Source organism: Taudactylus pleione, unplaced genomic scaffold (genome assembly GCF_031769625.1).
Source record: "Taudactylus pleione unplaced genomic scaffold, aTauple2 ptg000061l, whole genome shotgun sequence".
Classification (NCBI taxonomy): Eukaryota; Metazoa; Chordata; class Amphibia; order Anura; family Myobatrachidae; genus Taudactylus; species Taudactylus pleione.
This window is the reverse complement of record NW_028284463.1, coordinates 14,965,042-14,986,843: the sequence shown is the minus strand read 5'-3', so window position 1 is coordinate 14,986,843 and position 21,802 is coordinate 14,965,042. Positions and strand designations below refer to the sequence as shown.

The following is a 21,802-nucleotide window of genomic DNA, read 5'->3' as shown; positions in this document are numbered from 1 at the left end:
TAACACCGACGCATGCACGGTTAGTCAACATCGGAACGCAACGAGCGTACTGTTGTTAACGTGCGGCTCTGAATGAGGGCCAATATTTGCTTCTGGGATCTATACCTTACAAAGCACATTTGTGCTTAGCATGGAACTCCCCAAACTTCCCAGCTCCTCCCAAGAGGAGATAATTGTTGCAGCCTACAGATACTGTCCTGTTTACCAACTGAGCCATACAAAAATGTCACTGGAACTCTGTGCCCGCATTTTTGCAGCATCATAAATGCCCTCTTACACATATAACCTACAAAGGCTGCAGTTCCACCACTGACCAGCAGATAGAGCTGCAGAGACTTTCAGCTGCCTTCCACTGTGCCTTGCAGCCTCCCCTGTCATACTCCTGAGATTTGATATAAAAATGATTAGAATAATACAAAGAAGATATTTATAACTTATAAACATCTTTTGTTTATTGTAATCATTTTTATAGTTAACACTCACCAGCTTTGTGGAGCTCCCTAGGACTGCAGGGAGACGAGAGATGAGGCAGCAACAGCTCAGACTTGCTTCTGTATAGTCAGACACTGCTTGCAGAGCTAAGGGGCAGGCCACACCACTGGCAGTAAGCTGCACAGAAAGAGAGCTAATAGAGGAATGCCTCTGAGTATGGGGGGTGCGTGTCTTGAGCACTGATGGTCATGTGACACATCCAAGGAAGGAAGTGTGCTGCAGTGTTTAGAGAGCAGCACTCAGTCAACAGGAGCAAGAGAAGACACAGTGATGCAGGTAGGATTGTGTCATGTGACCAGGAAGTGCACTGCAGTGTTTAGAGATCGGAGCTCAGTCAGCAGCAGCAAGAGAAGACACAGTGATGCTGGTAGGAGAATCAATGGACACTGAAGCTTAGTGTAGTGAGAGGAGAGTTACAGTAAGTAGGGGGTGAGACAGGCTCCCAGCACTCAGGCCCATCTCCATGTGTGCCTCCCCAGCCATTGACCTCACCTGACATCACTGCTCATATGTATTTGATACCCAGATAAACTTTATTTAGTTGTCTGATATAAAATAGGTTATTTTACATTATAGTGAAGAAAACGTGAGTCAGGCAAGGCAATGTGAGAGGGGGACTCATATACTCTGCATTTTCTCCTCACACAGCTGCCAAACTTTATGAATGAACTGACACTGACTGACCTGGACATGGGGACCTCTCTGCCCCAGATCCTCTCTATCTCTACTCCTAGTGTAAATGAGAGAGGTAAGTAATTGCCACTTGCATTTCGAAATCACTATTACTAAGCCATGCAAGACCTTAATCCAGATGTCACACACACACTGCATGTATAATGGCGACTCTTAGCCGAATACACAAAATGTAATGGCGCTGTGAAACCAACCACCGAGCAGCCAGTTCTGTGGCCAACCTTACCACACAGTACAGGGGTTTATGTAATAGCCTGCAAGGTGCAGGATCAGGCGATATTCCCGGCTAGGCTCTCTGTATTTTTTAAGCAAAATCTGACATCAAGATAGCGTAGCTTAAAGCTTTACAGCATATATATATTTCAAGACGTATGAGGTTAATAAATTGAGACATAATTTCAGTGTCTTTTTTTCAGCGATAAATAATTCTAACAACACAAAACAGTGTTTAGTAAATATAGGCCCAGTCTCAGTCATAGAGATGCCCAGTAACAGGCATTAAACATGCAAATCATAAATCACAGTGCATCTCTGCATAAACTATTTGGCGACAGATCCAACACATCACATGCACATACACTGAGGGCCTGTTTCAGAGATGGACGCTAATGCGATTTTTTTACATAGATCAAGCGATCGTTTGACATATAAACCGCACTGCGCACGCGCTACGATTGTTTTGTGATTCCGCACGCACAGAGGATCCATTTGCAAAGTGAGTGACAGGTAGTCAGCGTTTGGGGGAGGTAACACGGGGTGGTCAACAAAACACAGGCGTGTCTGACCGTTAAAATGCCATTACATGTGCGTGCAGAAATTAGACCTTGTGATCTCCTACGCAGCATGAGAGCTCTGTGCGTGTGAGGAGAGCTGCCGAGTCTGGACCTGTTGCAAAGGCAAGATGGCCACTCGATGTGCATCGATGTTACCGATATTTATCTCTGAATCAGGCCCTGAGTGCTAATGCAGAGCTGTGGGAAAAAAACATATACATTATTTTAGACTATCCCAAACTCCACCATGACAGTACAGGTTTTAAGGATATCCATGCTTGAGTTCAGATGGTTAAATCAAATTGACTGAGGTACTAATTAAGTCACCTGTGCTCAAGTATGAATATCCTTAAAACATGGACTGTACTGGTGGAGTTTGGGAACCTCTGCATTACCTACATTGTTATTCTTCATTATATTTCCATTTTACCCCAGAGTGTACATAGTGGTATTTTTAAAATACTTGACGATCCCTTTGGGAAGGTCAAGGCAGAGATGGAAGATAACATGACTACACAGAGACTTTGGGCTATATTAACGAAGCGCGGCTTTCGTAAGCGGCTCCTTCTTTGCGGGCTGGAGCTGAAAATTTAAAGCGGCACTAACATCCAGTGTAAAGCATGCCGGACTTTACACTGAATCTTAATTGACACTTTAAATTTTTATCTCCACTTTACACTGAGAAGCGGTGGCTTACAAAAGCCGCTACTTCGTAAATATAGCCCTTTGTAGCGGACCCACACAGAATGGGAGCAGCCATTTTGTGGGCTGAACCCATACTGCATGAAAATGCAGGCTATCCATTCACTAGGAACCAGTGACATCACTGAGGCATGAGGCACAGCTGAATATAGGCTAAATTCACAAAATGGCTGCTTGCACTGTATGTACGCTACAGAAACACTTTAAGGGCTGTTCTGATATATTACTTTTTAGTTACAGTACATAGTTGCTTAGGTTGACTAAATACATGTATCCATCAAGACCTTCATCAGGCTCCCAGATAATCTATAGATAGGCACCTTACCAGCCATTGGGTAATTCCCTGTGTCATCAACACTATGGGGAAGATTGTGAGATACAGTGGAGAAGAGGCCCATAACAGCCAATCAGCTTCTGTCTTTTTCTCTATTTATTAACATTATTTTACTAAAATAAAGGTAAAAAGGGCATTTTCACATAAATTTACTAAAGGGCAGTTGGAGTAGAATTCGTAAAATTCTACTCCAAACCCTAAGTATCACTTATTTTTAGTAAGCAGATCGCATTTTCCATAATTGTAGTGGGAAATGTGATCTGGACATATTTACTAAAAATAAAATTTGAAAAAATACCGGGGAAGCCCTGTGATGATAATGCCACCTGGAGATGGCGTTATGCAGGGTCTCCCCCGGTTCCCTGACTCCCGGTGAGCCGGTCGGCGCATGCGGGAACCTTGTCGCTGTATTTTTCGAAAAATACTGTGAGAAAACTGCGGAGGCGATTCGCAGGGACGGAGCTTTATCGTAAGCTCTGTCCCTACAAGACATTTTTGATAAATCCCTGTGATATTTGCTAAATTCGCAATGCAAATTTAGGCGAAAACATCACACTACAACCACATTTTAAATGCATATTGTAGTAATTAGGGCCCATAGTCTGTGAAATGACTGTTAGGAGCTGATTGGTTGCTTTGCACAACCTCTCCATTTATCTCTCTCCAAGACTTGACACATCTCCCCCTCTGTGTGCGCTTGTTTATGTCACGCGCTGACAAGGTACCAAAAAAAAGAACAAAATCAAGAAAATGAATAAAACATAAATCTATGTCTGTGCTGCAGTGTGGGAAGGCTGCAGTATATCTGAGTGACATAAGCAGGCCCACACTGAGCACCGGAATGGAGCTATAGTAACACCGCCTTCTGGACTGTTTTCATTGTGCCATCATGGGATTAGTCAGGAGCAGCTGTTGGCTCCGGCACAGGACACTGCCATGTGCATGATACCAACCGCAGCAATTACAAATCATTATGAGAAAATAAGTCATGTCACCTGCCAAACGGCAAATTACAGGCACAGCCTTAATCTCAGGATCATGACGTATGGTAGCACTGTGCCCTACCATTAACTCCTAATGTGCCCAAACTGCTGCCATTGTACGGGGTGGTATGTAATGAAACTGGGGTGATAAATAGATAGAAATATATTAGATAGATAGATAGATAGATAGATAGATAGATAGATAGATAGATAGATAAATAGATAGATATGAGATAGATAGATAGATAGATATTAGATAGATAGATAAATATGAGATAGATAGATAGATAGATAGATAGATAGATAGATAGATAGATAGATAGATAGATAGATAGATATGAGATAGATAGATAGTTGGATACATATTAGATAGATAGATATGAGATAGATAGATAGATAGATAGATAGATAGATAGATAGATAGATAGATAGGTATGAGATAGATAGATAGTTGGATACATATTAGATAGATAGATATGAGATAGGTAGATATTAGATTGATAGAAAGATATTAGATAGAGAGATATTAGATATATGGATAGATAGATAGATATGAGATAGATATTAGATAGATATTAGATAGATAGATATTAGATAGATATGAGATAGATAGATATTAGATAGATATGAGATAGATAGATAGATAGATTAGATAGATATGAGATAGATAGATAGATAGATAGATAGATAGATAGATATGAGATAGATAAATAGATATGAGATAGATAGATATGAGATAGATAGATATATATATATATGAGATAGATAGATAGATAGATAGATAGATAGATAGATAGAGATGTACGAGATAAATTGATAGATAGATAAGAATTAGAGGGAGATTTATCAAAGCTTGGAGAGAGATAAAGTACCAACCAATAAGCTGATAACAGTAATATTACAGGCTGTTTTTGAAAAAAATCACAGTTATGAGCTGATTGGTTGGTACTTGATCTCTCTCCAAGCTTTGATTAATCTTCCCCATAGGGAGATTAGATAGATACTAGATATAGATTGCATGGCCGTACAGCTACAATCTGCAGGTATCATGCGTATTTATCTTCCTCAGGACTGTGGATGGATATGGACGTTACTTACAGTGGTTCCTTACAAGTGACGTTAGAGACAAAGATGAATTTATCCAGATTAGGGAAGGAGGCCGCCATGGAGGAGCGAGGACCATATGAAAGTAGGAGACATAGGTATGTTCTGACATCCCCACCGCAGCGCATTACTCTCACAGTCCTGCATTAATGGTGCCATTATGTATAATATGCTAATCCCAAATGTGTTGAAAAAATTATATCAATATCAGAAGTATTACCGTGCTGTTCTCTGTGCTAGCCAGTCAGCTGGACGAGCCATCCACCAGGTACAACCATATGTATGCGACACTCAAACATCGATTTACTCTTATGATCCCAGAAAATAAATTGCGCCATTGTGGTAGCGGGCAGAAAAAGTGGGGCAATAATGATGTGACTTATTGAGAAATGCATCATCAACCCACCCCCCACATCTCACCTACGTCATGGGATGTGGGTGTGTGACCTGCGGGGCTATTCATTAAGATCTACAATATTGAATTGTTACATAGAAACACAGAATTTGACGGCAGATAAGAACCACTTGGCCCATCTAGTCTGCCCCATTTTTAAACATATTATTACCTCAACCCTTATAGATCCTTACTTCTTCTGAAGGATATCCTTATGTCCATCCCATGCATGTTTAAATTGTTCTACTGTCTTAGCCTCTACCACCCCTGATGGGAGGCGATTCCACTTGTCCACTACCCTTTCTGCGAAGTAATTTTTCCTCAAATTTCCCTTGAACCTACCACCCCCCAGTTTTAGAACATGTCCTCTTGTTCTAATACTTCTCTTTCTTTGAAGAATGTCTCCTTCTTTTACCTTGTTAAAACCTTTTATATATTTGAACGTTTCTATCATGTCCCCCTTTCCCTTCTCTGCTCCAAACTATACATATTAAGATCTTTTAGTCTTTCCTGGTACGTTTTGTGGTGTAGACCTTGCACCATTTTAGTTGCCCTTCTTTGTACAGTCTCTAATGTATTAATATCCTTCTGGAGATATGGCCTCCAGAACTGAACACAGTATTCGAGATGAGGCCGTACCAATGACCTATACAGTGGTATTATCACTTCTTTCTTTCTGCTACTGATTCCTCTCCCTATGCAACCAAGCATCTGACTTGCCTTCCTCATTGCTTTGTTATAATGTTTGCTTGCCTTTAAGTCACCTGAAATAGTGACTCCTAGATCCCTTTCCTCTTCAGTACTTTCCAGTATAGTGCCATTAATACTATATTTAGCCTTTGGATTTTTGAGACCCAAGTGCATGATCTTGCATTTTTTGGCATTAAACTGTAGTTGCCACGTTCTTGACCATTCCTCTAGTCTACCTAGATCATCAATCATTTGTGTTACCCCTCCTAGTGTGTCTACCCTGTTGCATACCTTTGTGTCATCTGCAAAAAGGCATAGTTTCCCTTCAATAACATTTGCAATGTCACAAATAAAGATATTAAAAAGTACTGGTCCAAGTACAGATCCCTGAGGTACTCCACTGGTAACATTTCCCTCCTGGGACTGCACTCCTTTTACTACAACTCTCTGTTTCCTATCCTGCAGCCATGATCTTATCCATTCAACTATCTTTGTATCCAATCCCAAGCTTTCCAGTTTATTTAACAGTCTGCGATGTGGAACAGTGTCAAAAACCTTACTATTGTCTAGTTAAGCTATATCTATAGCCCCCCCTCTATTTCCTTAGTCACCCAGTCAAAAAAGTCAATAAGATTCGTTTGACATGATCTCCCCCCAGTAAATCCATGCTGTTTGGGATCCTGGAAATTGTTGGATATGAGATAATCTACGACTCTTTCTTTTAAGAGTGTTTCCATCAATTTCCCAACTACTGATGTAAGGCTCACTGGTCGGTAGTTGCTGCCTCTTCCTTGATACAGGTTGAGTCTCCCATATCCAAAATGCTTGGGACCAGGGGTATTTTGGATAACGGAATATTCCGTATTTTGGAATAATTGCATATCATAATGAAATATCTTGGGAATGGGACCCCAATATACACACAGAATGCATATATGTGTTATATGCACCTTATACACATAGCCTGCAGCTCATTTTATACAATATTTTCAATAATTTTGTGGCTCAAGCAAAGTGTGTGTACATACATGAAATAAATTTATGTTTCATTTACACCCTATACACACAGTCTGAAGGTAATTTTATACCATATTTTTAATAATTTGTGCCTTAGACAAAGTTTGTGTACATTGAACGATCAAAAATCAAAGGTTTTATTATCTCAGTCATGCTAAAATTATTCCGTAATTCGGAATATTCCGTATTTCGGAATATTTGGATATGGGAGACTCAATCTGTACCACTTTTGTGCAGTGGGACAACATTTGCTCTTCTCCCGTCCTCTGGAATCACTCCTGATACTAGTGATTGGTTGAATAATTCTGTTAATGGTGTTACCAGCACCCCTTTAAGCTCTTTTAGTATCCTTGGATGTATCCCATCTGGCCCCATTGATTTATCCACTTTCAGTTTTGAGAGTTCTGTTAGGATCTTCTCCTCTGTAAATGTGCTTGTTCCTACCTAATTTTTCTGATTCCATCTGCAACTTAACTGTGGCCCCTTTCCCTCTCTCTCAGTAGTGAATACTGAACAAAAATAATTACTGTAGATCGCATCACTTCCATGTGATCTATAGTTTTGATAAGTAGCAATTCATGTACACTTACCTGTCTTGCGAAAAGTGGTATACCCATGTTCAGCGGTCTGGTCTTCTCTTCTTTTTCTCTGTCTCTTCATTATTTTTTTCTTCTGTGTGCTTCTGCGCATGCGTTGAATCTTGGTCGGTGGTGGGGAGAGAGAGGAGGGTGATAGGGGCAGAGCGCATGAGCTGTACGGGTGATCTGGTATATGCCGGGTCAGCTACAATAGCCATAGCAAGGGAGGGAACAGGGGACGAGGGGGCAGTCCGGATGGAGATGGTCAACCTACTTAAAGGCAGTGGCAGGGGGAAGGAATGGGGGGTGTGGGAAGTGGGCAGCCCGAATGGATATGCTTATGCCGGGTCACCTTACAATAGCGGCGGCAGGGATAGCAAAGGGGGGGGCGGGGCACAGGATCAGCGGGGGCAGCGAGCAGGAGGTGACACGGCATATGTTTATGCCCTTGGCTCCTCTGATTGGCTGCTGGCACATAAGGGGGCAGAGAGAACAAGGAGAAGGCAGGAAGACAGATGTCTCCGCTGCTCTTCTCCCTTAACAGCGCTGCTATACAAATGTATGGTGATGCGATACACACAGGAGCGTTTGCCCCGCTGGAGAAGTAATAAGCTTCTCCAACACTACCTTGCTCTATGAATCACACAAACCAGAGAAGTGCCCTGTTTTCAGATAAAACTGCTTCATGAATAGACCTTGGCGGATGTCCAGAAATTCAGGAGTCATCCCAATGTTACGGGAGAATAGGCAAGTATGGTCTACACTATACACTATTGTAACAGTTGTGGATAGTGTGAGATTGCGACAATAAAACAATGGTGCAATATCTACTTTTATAACATTGATTCTTTAGGAAAGTAGTAATATATTAATTGCAGGCAGTAAAATGAAAGAGTTTCATGCAGTGTTCAAACAGTCACCTTCCACGCGTTTCAAAAACCTTCTGCTCACACTCTCAGAAAGTCCATTGTCACACTGGCGCGTTTCGTGTCTTCACTCTGCATGGTCAGATTGTAATGGCACAAATCATGTCATTATTTCTCATCTCACCTGACTTCACTGAGCGTGCCTCCTCATCTCCCAGAGGGGGGGCGCAGAAAAGTACGCATCGGTAAGCGTTTGCGGGAAGCTTACGGATACCTGAAAAGCCCCACTAGACCAGACTATTGTTATTGTCAAAATACCGCTCCAATAAAGTAATATGATATGTTCACTGTTCCTCTCTGCAGGGCAGCTTAGCTAGTAGATGTTTCCAAAGCAGGTCTTACTGTATGTATAATGTGCGGTATACAGTATATACCGTATGTAGTACTTGCAGAGTAACATTTTGTCTAATATATATCTGGATTTTGGTGAAGGGCCTCCTACTTGTAACATTATTTTAAATACACTACCGTTCAAAAGTTTGGGGTCACTTAGAAATGTCCTTATTTCTGAAAGAAAAGCACTGTTTTTTTCAATGAAGATAACATTCAATCAATCAGAAATACACTCTATACATTGTTAATGTGGTAAATGACTATACTAGCTGCAAACGTCTGGTTTTTAAAGGAATATCTACATAGGTGTATAGAGGCCCATTTCCAGCAACCATCACTCCAGTGTTCTAATGGTACATTGTGTTTGCTAAGCTCTTTAGAAGACTAATGGATGATTAGAAAACCCTTGTGCTATTATGTTAGCACAGCTGGAAACGGGTTTGCTTGCTAGAGAAGCTATAAAACTGGCCTTCTTTTGAGCTAGTTGAGTATCTGGAGCATCACATTTGTGGGTTTGATTATACTCTCCTGTCGAAGCCGGATAATTGGCTGAGACAGAATCGGTTTAAAATTAAATCTGCACGGCGCCATTTTGCGAATGGCAATGAGACTCCATTTTGCGACTGGCCGCCCAGCGCCATTTTAGTGAATCTTGCCCATTATAAGTACATACGGCGATGCTATTATTTAGCGTCGTGCGATTCCCACGAAATAGAAAGATGTTAAAAGTCTCCATTAAATAAATACAGATCGTCACTAAAACATATAACATGATCAACCCTGCAAAACACGTACCATGGTGTATTCCACAAACACGTAGTCGCACAACGCTAACTAGCATCTTTTCCCAAATACCCCAATACTTACAACTGCACACTTACATAAAAAGGTTCCCTAGCATTAAAGTGTAATATTCAAGGTTTATTCAGTATTAGTAATGTTGTGAAATAAATGTTCTATGATATCTAAAGGTTTAGTACATGGTAAGCAGACCGTGTTTGGTGTTGTTCTGATCCACTGTGTTTTTGCAGATTTCCGGTATCATCGGTGAGAAGATCGCAACATGTGTCTGCAAACTATGGACCATAGAGAGTTAAACATTAAAATGTACTCTGTAATGTAGCCAGCTTAGATTTATTATGCAGCAGGAAACAGGACACAAAGAGCTGTTGGAGGCTGGATCGTGTCCATACGAACTGACCTATGAACTATACTGTAACAGAAGAACCAGGAAGAAGAACCAATGGAATCATGCCAACCTGTTCTATTATATTGCCTATCTCTGTAAGGGTATATATGTGAGCTCTCTGAAACTGGATTTTTAATCTTCTTGCTTTGCTGTTGACGGAGGTTTCTACTTTGATGCCGGGATCTGGAGTCAGAGGTCATGCGTATGTAACGACTATACCTTGGGTCTGTATAATTTATTTGCGCTAATTGTATTTAGATCACAGCGTGTAACTATCTGTTTTTTATGTCGAATAATAACTTTTTGTGCTTTGGAACCATAATCAAAGTCTGAAAGCAATTATTTCTTGTGCGACTCATAACGCTAAACAGCGACAATTATTTTAGAGTGTAGAGGTAGGTAGGAATCGATAGGTAGGAATCGATAGTTGGGGGCTCGCAGTGTGAATCACGATACCAGTCATACGGTAACACTCGGTCAGCAATCTCTCAGCAAAAGGGTGGAGGCGCCATAGGAGGAAAGAACGCATTGTGCCTTCGAAAATCTGCTACGACTTTGTTGCTGAGAGTCCGCTACCCGTTATTATGTGGCTCAAGGAGCGCTGATTAGAATCCAGGGACAAGGGAGGAAAAAGTTTGTTTTCCTTCGTTGATAGAATTTTATGTTAAAAAGGGGAAGTCGCATAATAGCGTAAGGGTAATAATACGTTTTGTGTAGTAGTCGCATTATTGTGTATGTGACTAGTCGCACAATAGCGTATACGTATTTCCTGTATTGCTGCCACGTGTTTCAAACAAAGCCGTTGAGATTGCAGTGTGATATTGATAGATAGCATTGTTGTAAAATATCTTGATCAGTGTTGCCATAATCTGGGAAAACGTGTATTTTTCTGCGCAGGAAAAGGGTGTGTAACAGTGAATATTTGTTGGTAGGGGTAACATGTTCCCTAGTTAAGGGTATCGTAGGACCCTTAAGTGCTAGGCGCCTGGTGTCGGCCCTATTGGCTCGTTAGTAGATACCGCAGTCTATACACATAAGCAGGTGTAGTTGTTGTCTTTGTTGTAGTTTTCAGCTCTCAGTGTGATTGCAGTATTCAGTGATCAGTTAGGGTTATTTGAGCATTGTAATTGAACCGCACAGTTGTGGAAAATTGTGAACTGAGTAGAGGGTGGACGAAATCACTGAAAAGGGTAGGTGTTATTGGAATGCCTACATGATAGCAGTTGAAAGGTAGTAAAAAAATTAGGTGCGTGGAAGAAGCCTGGTTATTCTTCCATAGGTGTGTGGGTGCATCCTGTTAATATCGTCCACAGGTAAGTGAAAGTATCTTGACTTTTCTTTCACTGGTCTAAATCTCTATTGAAAATCTTAGGGTTCTCCCAAGATGGGAGCCAAGCAAACAGTAGAGATGATAGATGAAGTGCTGCTGTTGGAAGCGCCGCTTGGGTCGGCACGGCATATTATGCATACTAGGTATGGTGCTTATGCAACTAGGTACTGTGATGTATGGTTTAAAATGACGATGAAGAGTGTTAGACCTTTCCCCATAATTGGCAGCTTTGATAAGGAGGTATTGAACAATGTCCGAGATAGCATCTGTAGGGTGCATTCTCGAATGAAAAAGGTAAAATATAACGAGTGTTTAAAGTTGTGGCAGCATGAGGGGGATGCGTGGCTTAAAGGTGTGCACGTGACGCAAACTAGCGTCACGAGCACGTTACAGGAGAGTGCACACGCAGCGCTAAACTGCGGTGCGTGCGCGCCGCGAAATAACACGCACGTGCAGCAGAGTAGCGGTGCGGAAGGTATTGCCAGTGGTTCACGCGCACCACCACCGCCTTATGCGGATGGGGGTGGAGGTACAGTCGTTGTAAAAACCCATAAAAATGTAACAAGTAACTTGTACCCTCTCTTGAGCAATCACAAAGAAAATGTTTATGATGCGGATGATGAACCTGTTGTTATGTCTGCCATTTCCCATGCTGTACACATGTTAGATGCTCCACCACAACAAGCACGAGTGGTGCCGCCATCTTCATCAGTGATAGTACAGGAAGTGTTAACATCCACTGCACCCGTAGAGGAATTTGTTAACCCTATACGTAGCAGTAATAAACTCAATCCCCAGCCAGGTAACAAGGTCAAAAGTAGCAGTGCGGCCGGTCTGCATCCCATCCGGACAATAACTGTTCCAAATGGGAATGCTGATGTGAACGGTGTAGTGCCCACAAGGGAGGTAGCAATGCATTGTCCTTGGACCAGAGCTGAGCTAAATTCCATAATTAATGATTTCCCTGACCCTAAAAAGGAATTAGCAAAATGCCAAAGATTTTTGAAAAATTTGGGTAATGCTCACGAGCCAACCAATAAAGATTGGCGAGTGGTGTTAAGGGCTTGTCTTCCACACAATACCGACGTGAAAAAGTTTATCACGGATTGCGTATTGGATGGAGATGGTTCCTTAACAGACGAGGGTAACCAAGGTAACATTACCCGCATAATAACTCAATTGGGTGTATATTTTCCAGTAGTAGTTAACTGGAGTAAAATTTTCACCATAAAATAAAAAGAGAGTGAATCTGCAGCGGATTACTGTAACCGAGCTCTGCAGGCTATCACCCAGTACACTGGGATAGAGGATATTAAAGATAGCACTCATCACAAGGGAATGATTATCACGGTACTTATGGATGGTCTAAAAGAAAATCTAAAGACCCGAGTTCAGACCTCACTACCTGGCTGGAGAGGAGTTACTGTAGACACACTCATGGAATCCGCTATTGAACATGATAAAAACATCCTCAAAAAGAGAGAGACCCAGAGCGAGAAGCTAATGGCTGTAATGGCAGTATTCAAGCTCTAGAAGGAATGACTGTAACATCACAGCCACCAGACACACATGCACCTGCACAGCTACAAGTCCTCACCAACCCTGCACCACCACAAACACAGCCCTACCCCACTTATCACACCCAGCCACAAAACCCATACAATCCACAGCCACCATATTACCCTCAAAATCCCTATCCACACCCACAATCTTTCTCTACCGCTCAACCCACACAGCAACCCTTTCACCCACCCCACTTACGAAGGTGCTTTAACTGCAACCAAGTGGGACATGTAAGTAGGAACTGTAAGGTGAAGAAGGTAGGACCCCCTAACCAGGGAGTACCTGGATATCCACATAAGGGATATACACAGAGTACAGGAAATTTCCAACAGCCACCAGCTCCAATTGTGGCCTTAAATGCTGTATTGGAGAGTGAGAGTCAACGGTAGGGGTCAGGTCATACCTGTAGTCTACAGATAGTCAGGTTAACGGGAAGTACTAGGGAAGAACCGGTCATGATGGTTGATGTAGCTGGTACTAAATATTCTTTTCTTGTAGACACAGGGGCAACCAGATCAGTGATAAAATCTCCAGCTAATTTACAGGTGACCAGCGAGACAGTACCAGCAATGGGTGTAACGGGTAAAGTGCAACATTATCCTTTAACCAAATCCACAGAGGTCACTATCGGGCCATTGAATACCAGGCATTCTTTCCTCCTGGCAGCAGCGACTCCTACTAACCTACTGGGAAGGGATTTGTTATGTAAGATGGGATGTGTCATATATTGTACCCCTGATGGTATATTTCTAGATATCCCAGAGGGAGTTGCGCATGAGGTGAGGGATATATTGGACACTCCCCAAAGGATAATGTATCACTCTACCGGTTCAGGTAAAAATCCATCTCAGGTAGATCAAATGTTATCCCAAATTCCAGATTCACTTTGGACCAAGGATGGACAGGACACTGGATTAATGGCAAATATAGCTCCCATAATCGTAAATCTAAAAAGCGGTAGGCAAGCTCCAAAAATTCCCCAGTACCCATTAAAACAGGAGGTAGAATTAGGGGTTATCCCATAACTGAGCGATTATTACAGCAGGGAATTTTAATCCGTACAGCAAGTGTAGCCAATAGTCCCATCTTTCCTGTGAAGAAAAGTGGTGGGAGGGGTTATAAGCTGGTACAAGACCTTAGAGGGGTTAATAAGGTGGTAGAGATCCAATTTCCCGTAGTGCCAAATCCAGCTGTCATTCTTATGCAGATCCCACCAAATGCAACCCATTTCACTGTCATTGACCTCTGTTCTGCTTTCTTCTCTATACCTCTTCATCCTGACTGTCAGTACCTATTTGCTTTTACATACAGGGGTGTACAATACACATGGACACGATTGCCCCAGGGTTTCATAGACAGCCCCAGTATCTTCTCCCAGGCCTTACTTGACTGTTTAAAATCTTTTCAACCTGCCAATGGATCTGTTCTAATACAATACGTGGACGATTTATTGTTTGATTCGTTTATGTCATGTTTAAATTATACTAAACTTTTATTGCTTCATCTCTCGCAAACAGGATACAAGGTTGCTAAGGACAAACTACAGCCATGCCAGTCCAGGGTTAAATACTTGGGACATTGCCTAACCCAGAGGTTACGACATCTGACAAATGACAGAATCCAAGCCATACAGACCATGACACTGCCGCAGAATCAACAGCAAATTCGTACCTTCTTGGGAATGTTGGATACTGCAGAATGTGGGTCCCAGGTTTTTCTATTTTGGCCTTGCCATTACAGGACTTAGGACCTCATTTAGAGGCGGTCGCAAGAAGCGATCGCTCTCTCTGAATGAGGTCGGGTGCTTATTTTTTTTTTTGTGCGGCCTCCTGGTCGCAAGCTAAGCTGTGAGTTACCACCCACAGCTTAGCTAGCGACCAGGGTGATGGTCGCGATGGTCAAGACCATCGCGACCATCGGGGCTTGTGACAAGACCCTAAGGTTGGGTCTGAGCACTCAAACAAGCAGGAAGCTCCCCACTGACATCACTGATGATTTCAGTTCGGCCGCCCACAAAACGGTAGGCGTTTGGAAACCACCCCCCCCGGCCCGCCTACCATCGACAGCCGCATCTTTTGTAGCGAGCTCCGGAGCGAGAGAGTTTCTCTCTCGCTCTGGGGCTTGCGCACGTGCAGTGCGGCCGCTGCGCATGTGCAGGGCTACCCATCGACCAGGTTGCGAGCACATTGGTGCTTGCGACCGGGTCTGAATGACCCCCTTAGTCTCTTCGTCAAAGCCCGATCGTGTCATACACACAGAGGAATCAGAGCAGGCTTTCCTTAATCTTAAGGATAGTCTGACAAGAGCACCTGCATTGAGAATACCTGATTATGAAAAACCTTTTGATTTGTATTGTACGGAAGCTGATGGTTGTGCAGCAGGTGTCCTCACACAAAAACATGGTGATGCCAGTATGCCCGTAGCATACTACAGTGCACAATTGGACACTGTGGCAAGATCACTCCCAACGTGTTTAAGAAGTGTAGCAGCAACTGCTCTATTGGTCAGTAAGAGTGAGGATGTGGTACTAGGCCATGATATGATTGTCTATACTCCCCATGCTGTATCTGTTTTGCTAAACTCTGCCCAAACCAGACATGTCTCCTCAGCTAGATTCACAAAATGGGAACTAGCCTTAATAGCACCTGCAAACATCACCATCAAAAGGTGCAGTATGTTAAATCCAGCTACGTATTTACCATATGTGCAATATGATGCACAAAGGGTGGAGAGAGGTGATTCGCTGGCGAATGGTGAGTTCTGCAGGTATATTGATGGACATGATTGTATGGAATAGCTGAATCAAACCTTTACTGCAAGACCTGACATACGGGATACACCTTTAGAAAATGTAGATGTGACATTTTACACGGATGGGAGTTGTCATAGACAAACTGACACTGGAGAGTTATGTACAGGTTATGCTGTGGTAAATGACGAGGATGTTATAGAAGCCGAACCTTTAGGCCCACCACACTCGGCACAAGTGGTGCAACTGGTGGCACTAAAGAGAGCGTGTGAATTAGCGGAAGGTAAATCTGCTAATATCTACACTGACTCTAGATACGCCTTCGGGGTAGTACACGATTTCGGCGCTCTATGGCGTCTGAGAAAGTTTATGACAGCAGCAGGCACACCAATCGCACATTCCAGACATATAAAAGGACTACTGACAGCAATCCAATTGCCTAAGACAGTGGCGGTAATTAAGTGTAAAACCCATACATGTGAGGATGATCCGGTGTCACTGTACAACAACAGGGCAGACGAAGCTGCAAAATGGGCAGCAGGGTTAAAAATGAATGTACCAACTGAACAAATGATGACTTTTCATACGATTGACATGCTGAAATTAATTGAGATGCAAAATTTGTGTTCCATTCAGGAAAAGACAGTCTGGAGGTCCAAGGGATGTGGGCAAGAGTCTTCTGGACTCTGGAGAGATGGACAAGGTAAGCCAGTGGCTCCCAAGGCATACTAACCAAGCCTGGCTGAGGCAGCGCACGTTCTGACTCATTTGGGAAAGCAAGGTATGTGCAAATTGGTGAGAACATACTGGTGTGCACCGGGTTTTTCTTCTCAAGCGGAAAAGAGAGCAATGTCCTGTCTGACCTGCTTGAGGAAAAACATTGGGAAAATGATCCCTACCAAACCATCCCACATTTCTCCGACCGACAGACCTTTTCAGGTAATACAAATTGATTTCATCCAATTACCACCCTGCAGGAATCTCAAGTATGTATTAGTGTGCACTGATGTGTTTTCTAATTGGGTTGAGGCATACCCAGCTGCCACTAATACTGCTGCGTTTACTGCCAAGAAAATTGTTCAGGAGTTTGTATGCAGATACGGTATACCTAAAATTATTGAGAGTGACAGGGGTACTCCTTTCACAGGTGATGTTTTCCAAAATATGTGTAAGCTGATGGGTATTAATAGTAGACTTCATACCCCCTACCGACCGCAAGCCAGTGCCAAGGTGGAGAGGATGAACAGGACTATTATAAACAAATTAAGTAAAATCATGTCGGACACTGGACTGGGTTGGCCAGAAGCACTACCACTTGTCCTTCATAGTATCAGGACAACTCCTAGACCCCCTCTCAATCTGTCCCCCTTTAAAATACTGTTTGGTAGACAACCTCTTTTGATTATAAGCCCACAGGAGAACTTGAAAAGTAACAACGAGGTAACTGTAAGGTATCTTATAACAATGAGTAAACAGTTAAAACAGCAACAGCAGAAACTGAAATTGTTGTCACATGATATGCCTGAAATAAACTGTCATGATGTTGAACCTGGAGAATTTGTTATGATCAGAAATTTATTGCGTTCAGGTTGTTTGACTGATCGGTGAGAAGGTCCATATAAGGTGTTGCTGACGAGTACAACTTCATTGAAGGTGGCGGAGAGAGATACCTGGGTCCATTCCACTCACTGTAAGAAGGTCAACCAACCGGTGGAGAAACAAGGCGGAATCGAGACAGATAACGTAGACCTGTCAATTGCGAGTCTGTTCCGGGAAGGTTAAAGGTTACAGTGAGATACCCGAGATAAAGAAATTTGTAGATCAGTGTTTACAGCAATGGATTGGTCTGCTGTGGTTATCTTTGTGTTTTCTCCCAGAGTCCTCATTATTTTGGGTTGTTTCGGGATCTCTGGTTTCTGTGACGGAGGACAGAGGACGGAGAGCTGATGGTGATATCAATGAAATGGAGTCAGGAGATGGAGCGCTAAACCTACCGGAAAGTATCTGACCAAACCCAGTACAGTAATTGTTAAGAGATCTGCTATCCTGGATACTCGGAGACAGTGTGAAGGTCTATCGTCTGAGGATTATTGTATGTGTGAGTTCTGTGGGTCCGTAGTCAATGAGAGATGCATCCAACAGTGCCAACCTGAGTATAACCAGTATTGGGGTGGGTATCCTTTAGAGGATTATCATACTATGGTGGGCAAAATTTGAAACCAAACCGACTGTTGGGTGTGCTCTCACGTGCCCCAAGGACAGCATAATGTAGGATTAGTGCCATTTCCATTAAATGTCTCTGAGATTTTAGAATTACAAAAAGGGAAGACACTGGATGGAAAATTTCTTAACACCAAACCACCTCATTTTAAACTCCACCAGTACCAGGTAGATAAAACACTTTTATGTTTGAACATCACCAACTCCAATGAACCAGGAAGTTGGGAGTTGACTGGGAATAACCAGATGATGACCTTCTCACAAAGAGCTGACCATGAGCCTATGAATTATGAACTCTTATGCACAATTAGGTTGGGTGGAAGACACTTCCGGTATAAATATACACCAAGTAACACCAAAGAAATGGTTGGCAGAATACCAGAAGGGTACTGTGCTAGGGTTATACAACCAGAAACGTGTATTAGCCAGATGGAAGAACCTGAGATAGGATCATTTGTGAGGGAAATATGTTGGATGATTATGATGCATTCTATTCCTTATGTTCTCCCCGATGATGTATATTTTATATGTGGAAGGAAAACGTATAAGTGGCTCTCTCCGAGTTCCGAAGGTTTGTGTTATCTGGGAAGAGTACTTCCAGAGGTTATGACCCTTACACATGGTGAAATGCTTGGTATTCATAAAAACACACCATCACCATATCTTCACACACAGTATGAACACAGAGACAAAAGAAATATGATACCTGGTGACGTGCATAAAGCCACACGGTAAATTAGTGAGACAACTGGCTTTCAAGTTTTGGTAGCATTGGATCCCACCAGGATCGCTCAGGGTACACTAAATTTTAGATATATCCAAGATCTTGCTAAATTAATAGATAATATCACAGAGATGTATGATGACACATTCAGGTACACAGGTAAGGAGTTGCAAGCTTACAAGAATGAACTCGTGCAACATCGACTAGTGTTAAATTACTTAACAGCTGTCACTGGAGGGTATTGCGTAACTTTGGCCATCCAATTTGGTGTAAAATGTTGCACTTACATTACAAACGATACCAGCGATCCCAAGGAGGTAATAGCCCAGAAGATGGCTGAAATTCTGCAGTTAAAATGGGAATTTTGGAAGAACCATAATGCTTCAGTGGCTGAAGTAGAGGAGAAGGTAGAGGAATGGGTTTCTTGGTTGAACCCAGTGAAATGGTTCTCAGGTCTAGGAGAGTGGGTCCAGGAAATGATTGCGAGTATAGGTAAACTCCTGATCCTCATACTGGTTGTCATCATAGTAATTGGCTTATGTGTCAGGTGTGTTCCTATTGTGTTGAAATGTGGAAAATGTAAAGATAAGGTAAACCGAAAGAATGAAATTATGATGGTGGTCAGTGGTAACAATATGAATACTGAGGTAAATGTAGGACTGCATTACAACCCTGAACTAGAAGGTACCATCATATGATGTATAAGATTTAGACATGCATGAAATATGTTATTCAAATGTTATATTAAAACATCTTAAATAATGTATGTCCCTATTCCCCCTCAAGACTTGGTGCATCCCCACATCTTTCCCATGATCTCCCAAGATTCGCGGTGTGCGTATAAGGGTAGTTTTATGTCCCCCCCAGAGACACATTATTGATGGTTTAAGAACCACCTTGTGCCATCCCATAATATAATATTAAATAATTTGTCATAATGTAAGCCTAGAGTAATTTTATGATAGCATGTTGTTTGCTGTCAAAGGGTGGACTGTCGAAGCCGGATAATTTGCTAAGACAGAATCGTTTTAAAATTAAATCTGCACTACGCTATTTTGCGAATGGCAATGAGATGCCATTTTGCCACTGGACGCCCAGCGCCATTTTAGTGAATCTCGCCCATTATAGGTACATACGGCGATGCTATTATTTAGCTTCGTGCGATTCCCACGCAATAGAAAGATGTTAAAAGTCCCCATTAAATAAATACAGACCGTCACTAAAACATATAACATGATCAACCCTGCAAAACACGTACCATGGTGTATTCCACAAACACGTAGTCGCACAACGCTAACTAGCATCTTTTCCCAAATACCCCAATACTTACACACTGTACACTTACATAAAAAGGTTGCCTAGCATTAAAGTGTAATATTCAAGGTTTATTCAGTATTAGTAATGTTGTGAAATAAATGTTATTTGATATCTAAGGTTTAGTACATGGTAAGCAGACCGTGTTTGGTGTTGTTCTGATCCACTGTGTATTTGCAGATTTCCGGTATCATCGGTGAGAAGATCGCAACGTGTCTGCAGACTATGGACCATAGAGAGTTAAACATTAAAATGTACTCTGTAATGTAGCCAACTTAGATTTATTATATAGCGGGAAACAGGACACAAAGAGCTGTTGGAGGCTGGATTGTGTCCATACGAACTGACCTATGAACTATACTGTAACAGAAGAACCAGGGAGAAGAACCAATGGAATCATGCCAACCTGTTCTATTGTATTGCCTATCTCTGTAAGGGTATACATGTGAGCTCTCTAAAACTGGATTTTTAGTCTTCATGCTTTGCTGTTGACGGAGGTTTCTACTTTGATGCCGGGATCTGGATTCAGAGCTCATTCGTATGTAACGACTATACCTTGGGTCTGTATAATTTATTTGCGCTAATTGTATTTAGATCACAGCTTGTAACTATCTGTTGAATAATAACTTTTTGTGCTTTGGAACCACAATCAAAGTCTGAAAGCAATTATTTCTTGTGCGACTCATACCACTAAACAGCGACAATTATTTTAGAGTGTAGAGGTAGGTAGGAATCGATAGGTAGGAATCGATACTGCAAATGGCCAGAAAAAGAGAACTTTCATATGACTCGACAGTCTATTCTTGTTTATAGAAATGAAGACTATTCCATGCGAGAAATTGCCAAGAAACTGAACATTTGCTACAACAGTGTGTACTACTCCCTTCAGAGAACAGAACAAACAGGCTCTAACCAGAGTAGAAAGAGAAGTAGGAGGCCCCGGTGCACAACTGTGCAAGAAGGCAAGTACATTAGAGTCTCTAGTTTGAGAAATAGACACCTCACAAGTTCTCAACTGGCAGTTTCATTAAATGGTACCCACAAAACGTCTACAGTGAAGAGGCGACTCCGGGATGCTGGCCTTCTAGGCAGAGTGGCACAGAAAAAGCCATATCTAAGACTGGCCAATAAAAGGAAAAGGTTAATATGGGCAAAAGAACACAGACATTGGACAGAGGAAGATTGGAAAAAAGTGTTATGGACAGATGAATCGAAGTTTGAGGTGTTTGGATCACACAGAAGAACATTTGTGAGACGCAGAACAAGTGAAAAGATGCTGGAAGAGTGCCTGATGCCATCTGTCAAGCATGGTGGAGGTAATGTGATGGTCTGGGGCTGCTTTGGTGCTGGTAAAGTGGGAGATTTGTACAAGGTAAAAGGGATTTTGAATAAGGAAGGCTATCACTCCATTTTGCAAAGCCATGCCATACCCTGTGGACAGCGCTTGATTGGAGCCAATTTCCTCCTCCAACAGAACAATGACCCAAAGCACACCTCCAAATTATGCAAGAACTAATTAGGGAAGAAGCAGGCAGCTGGTATTCTGTCTGTAATGGAGTGGCCAGCGCAGTCACCAGATCTCAAGCCCATTGAGTTGTTGTGGGAGCAGCTTGACCGTAGGGTACGCAAGAAGTGCCCATCAAGCCAATCCAACTTGTGGGAGGTGCTTCAGGAAGCGTGGGGTGAAATTTCGT

General features: G+C 42.3%; 1 protein-coding gene across 2 annotated transcripts in view; it reads left to right on the top strand.

Moving 5' to 3' along the window:
• LOC148535103 (testis-expressed protein 2-like) overlaps positions 1–21,802 on the top strand; it is a 245,904-nt gene that overhangs the window by 207,048 nt on the left and 17,054 nt on the right. For both annotated transcript variants that reach the window (XM_088464936.1, XM_088464935.1), the window contains exons 7-8: positions 1,141–1,240; positions 5,047–5,179. In XM_088464936.1, coding sequence (XP_088321062.1) covers positions 1,141–1,240; positions 5,047–5,179 — 233 coding nt within the window. The remainder of the gene's footprint in view (positions 1–1,140; positions 1,241–5,046; positions 5,180–21,802) is intronic.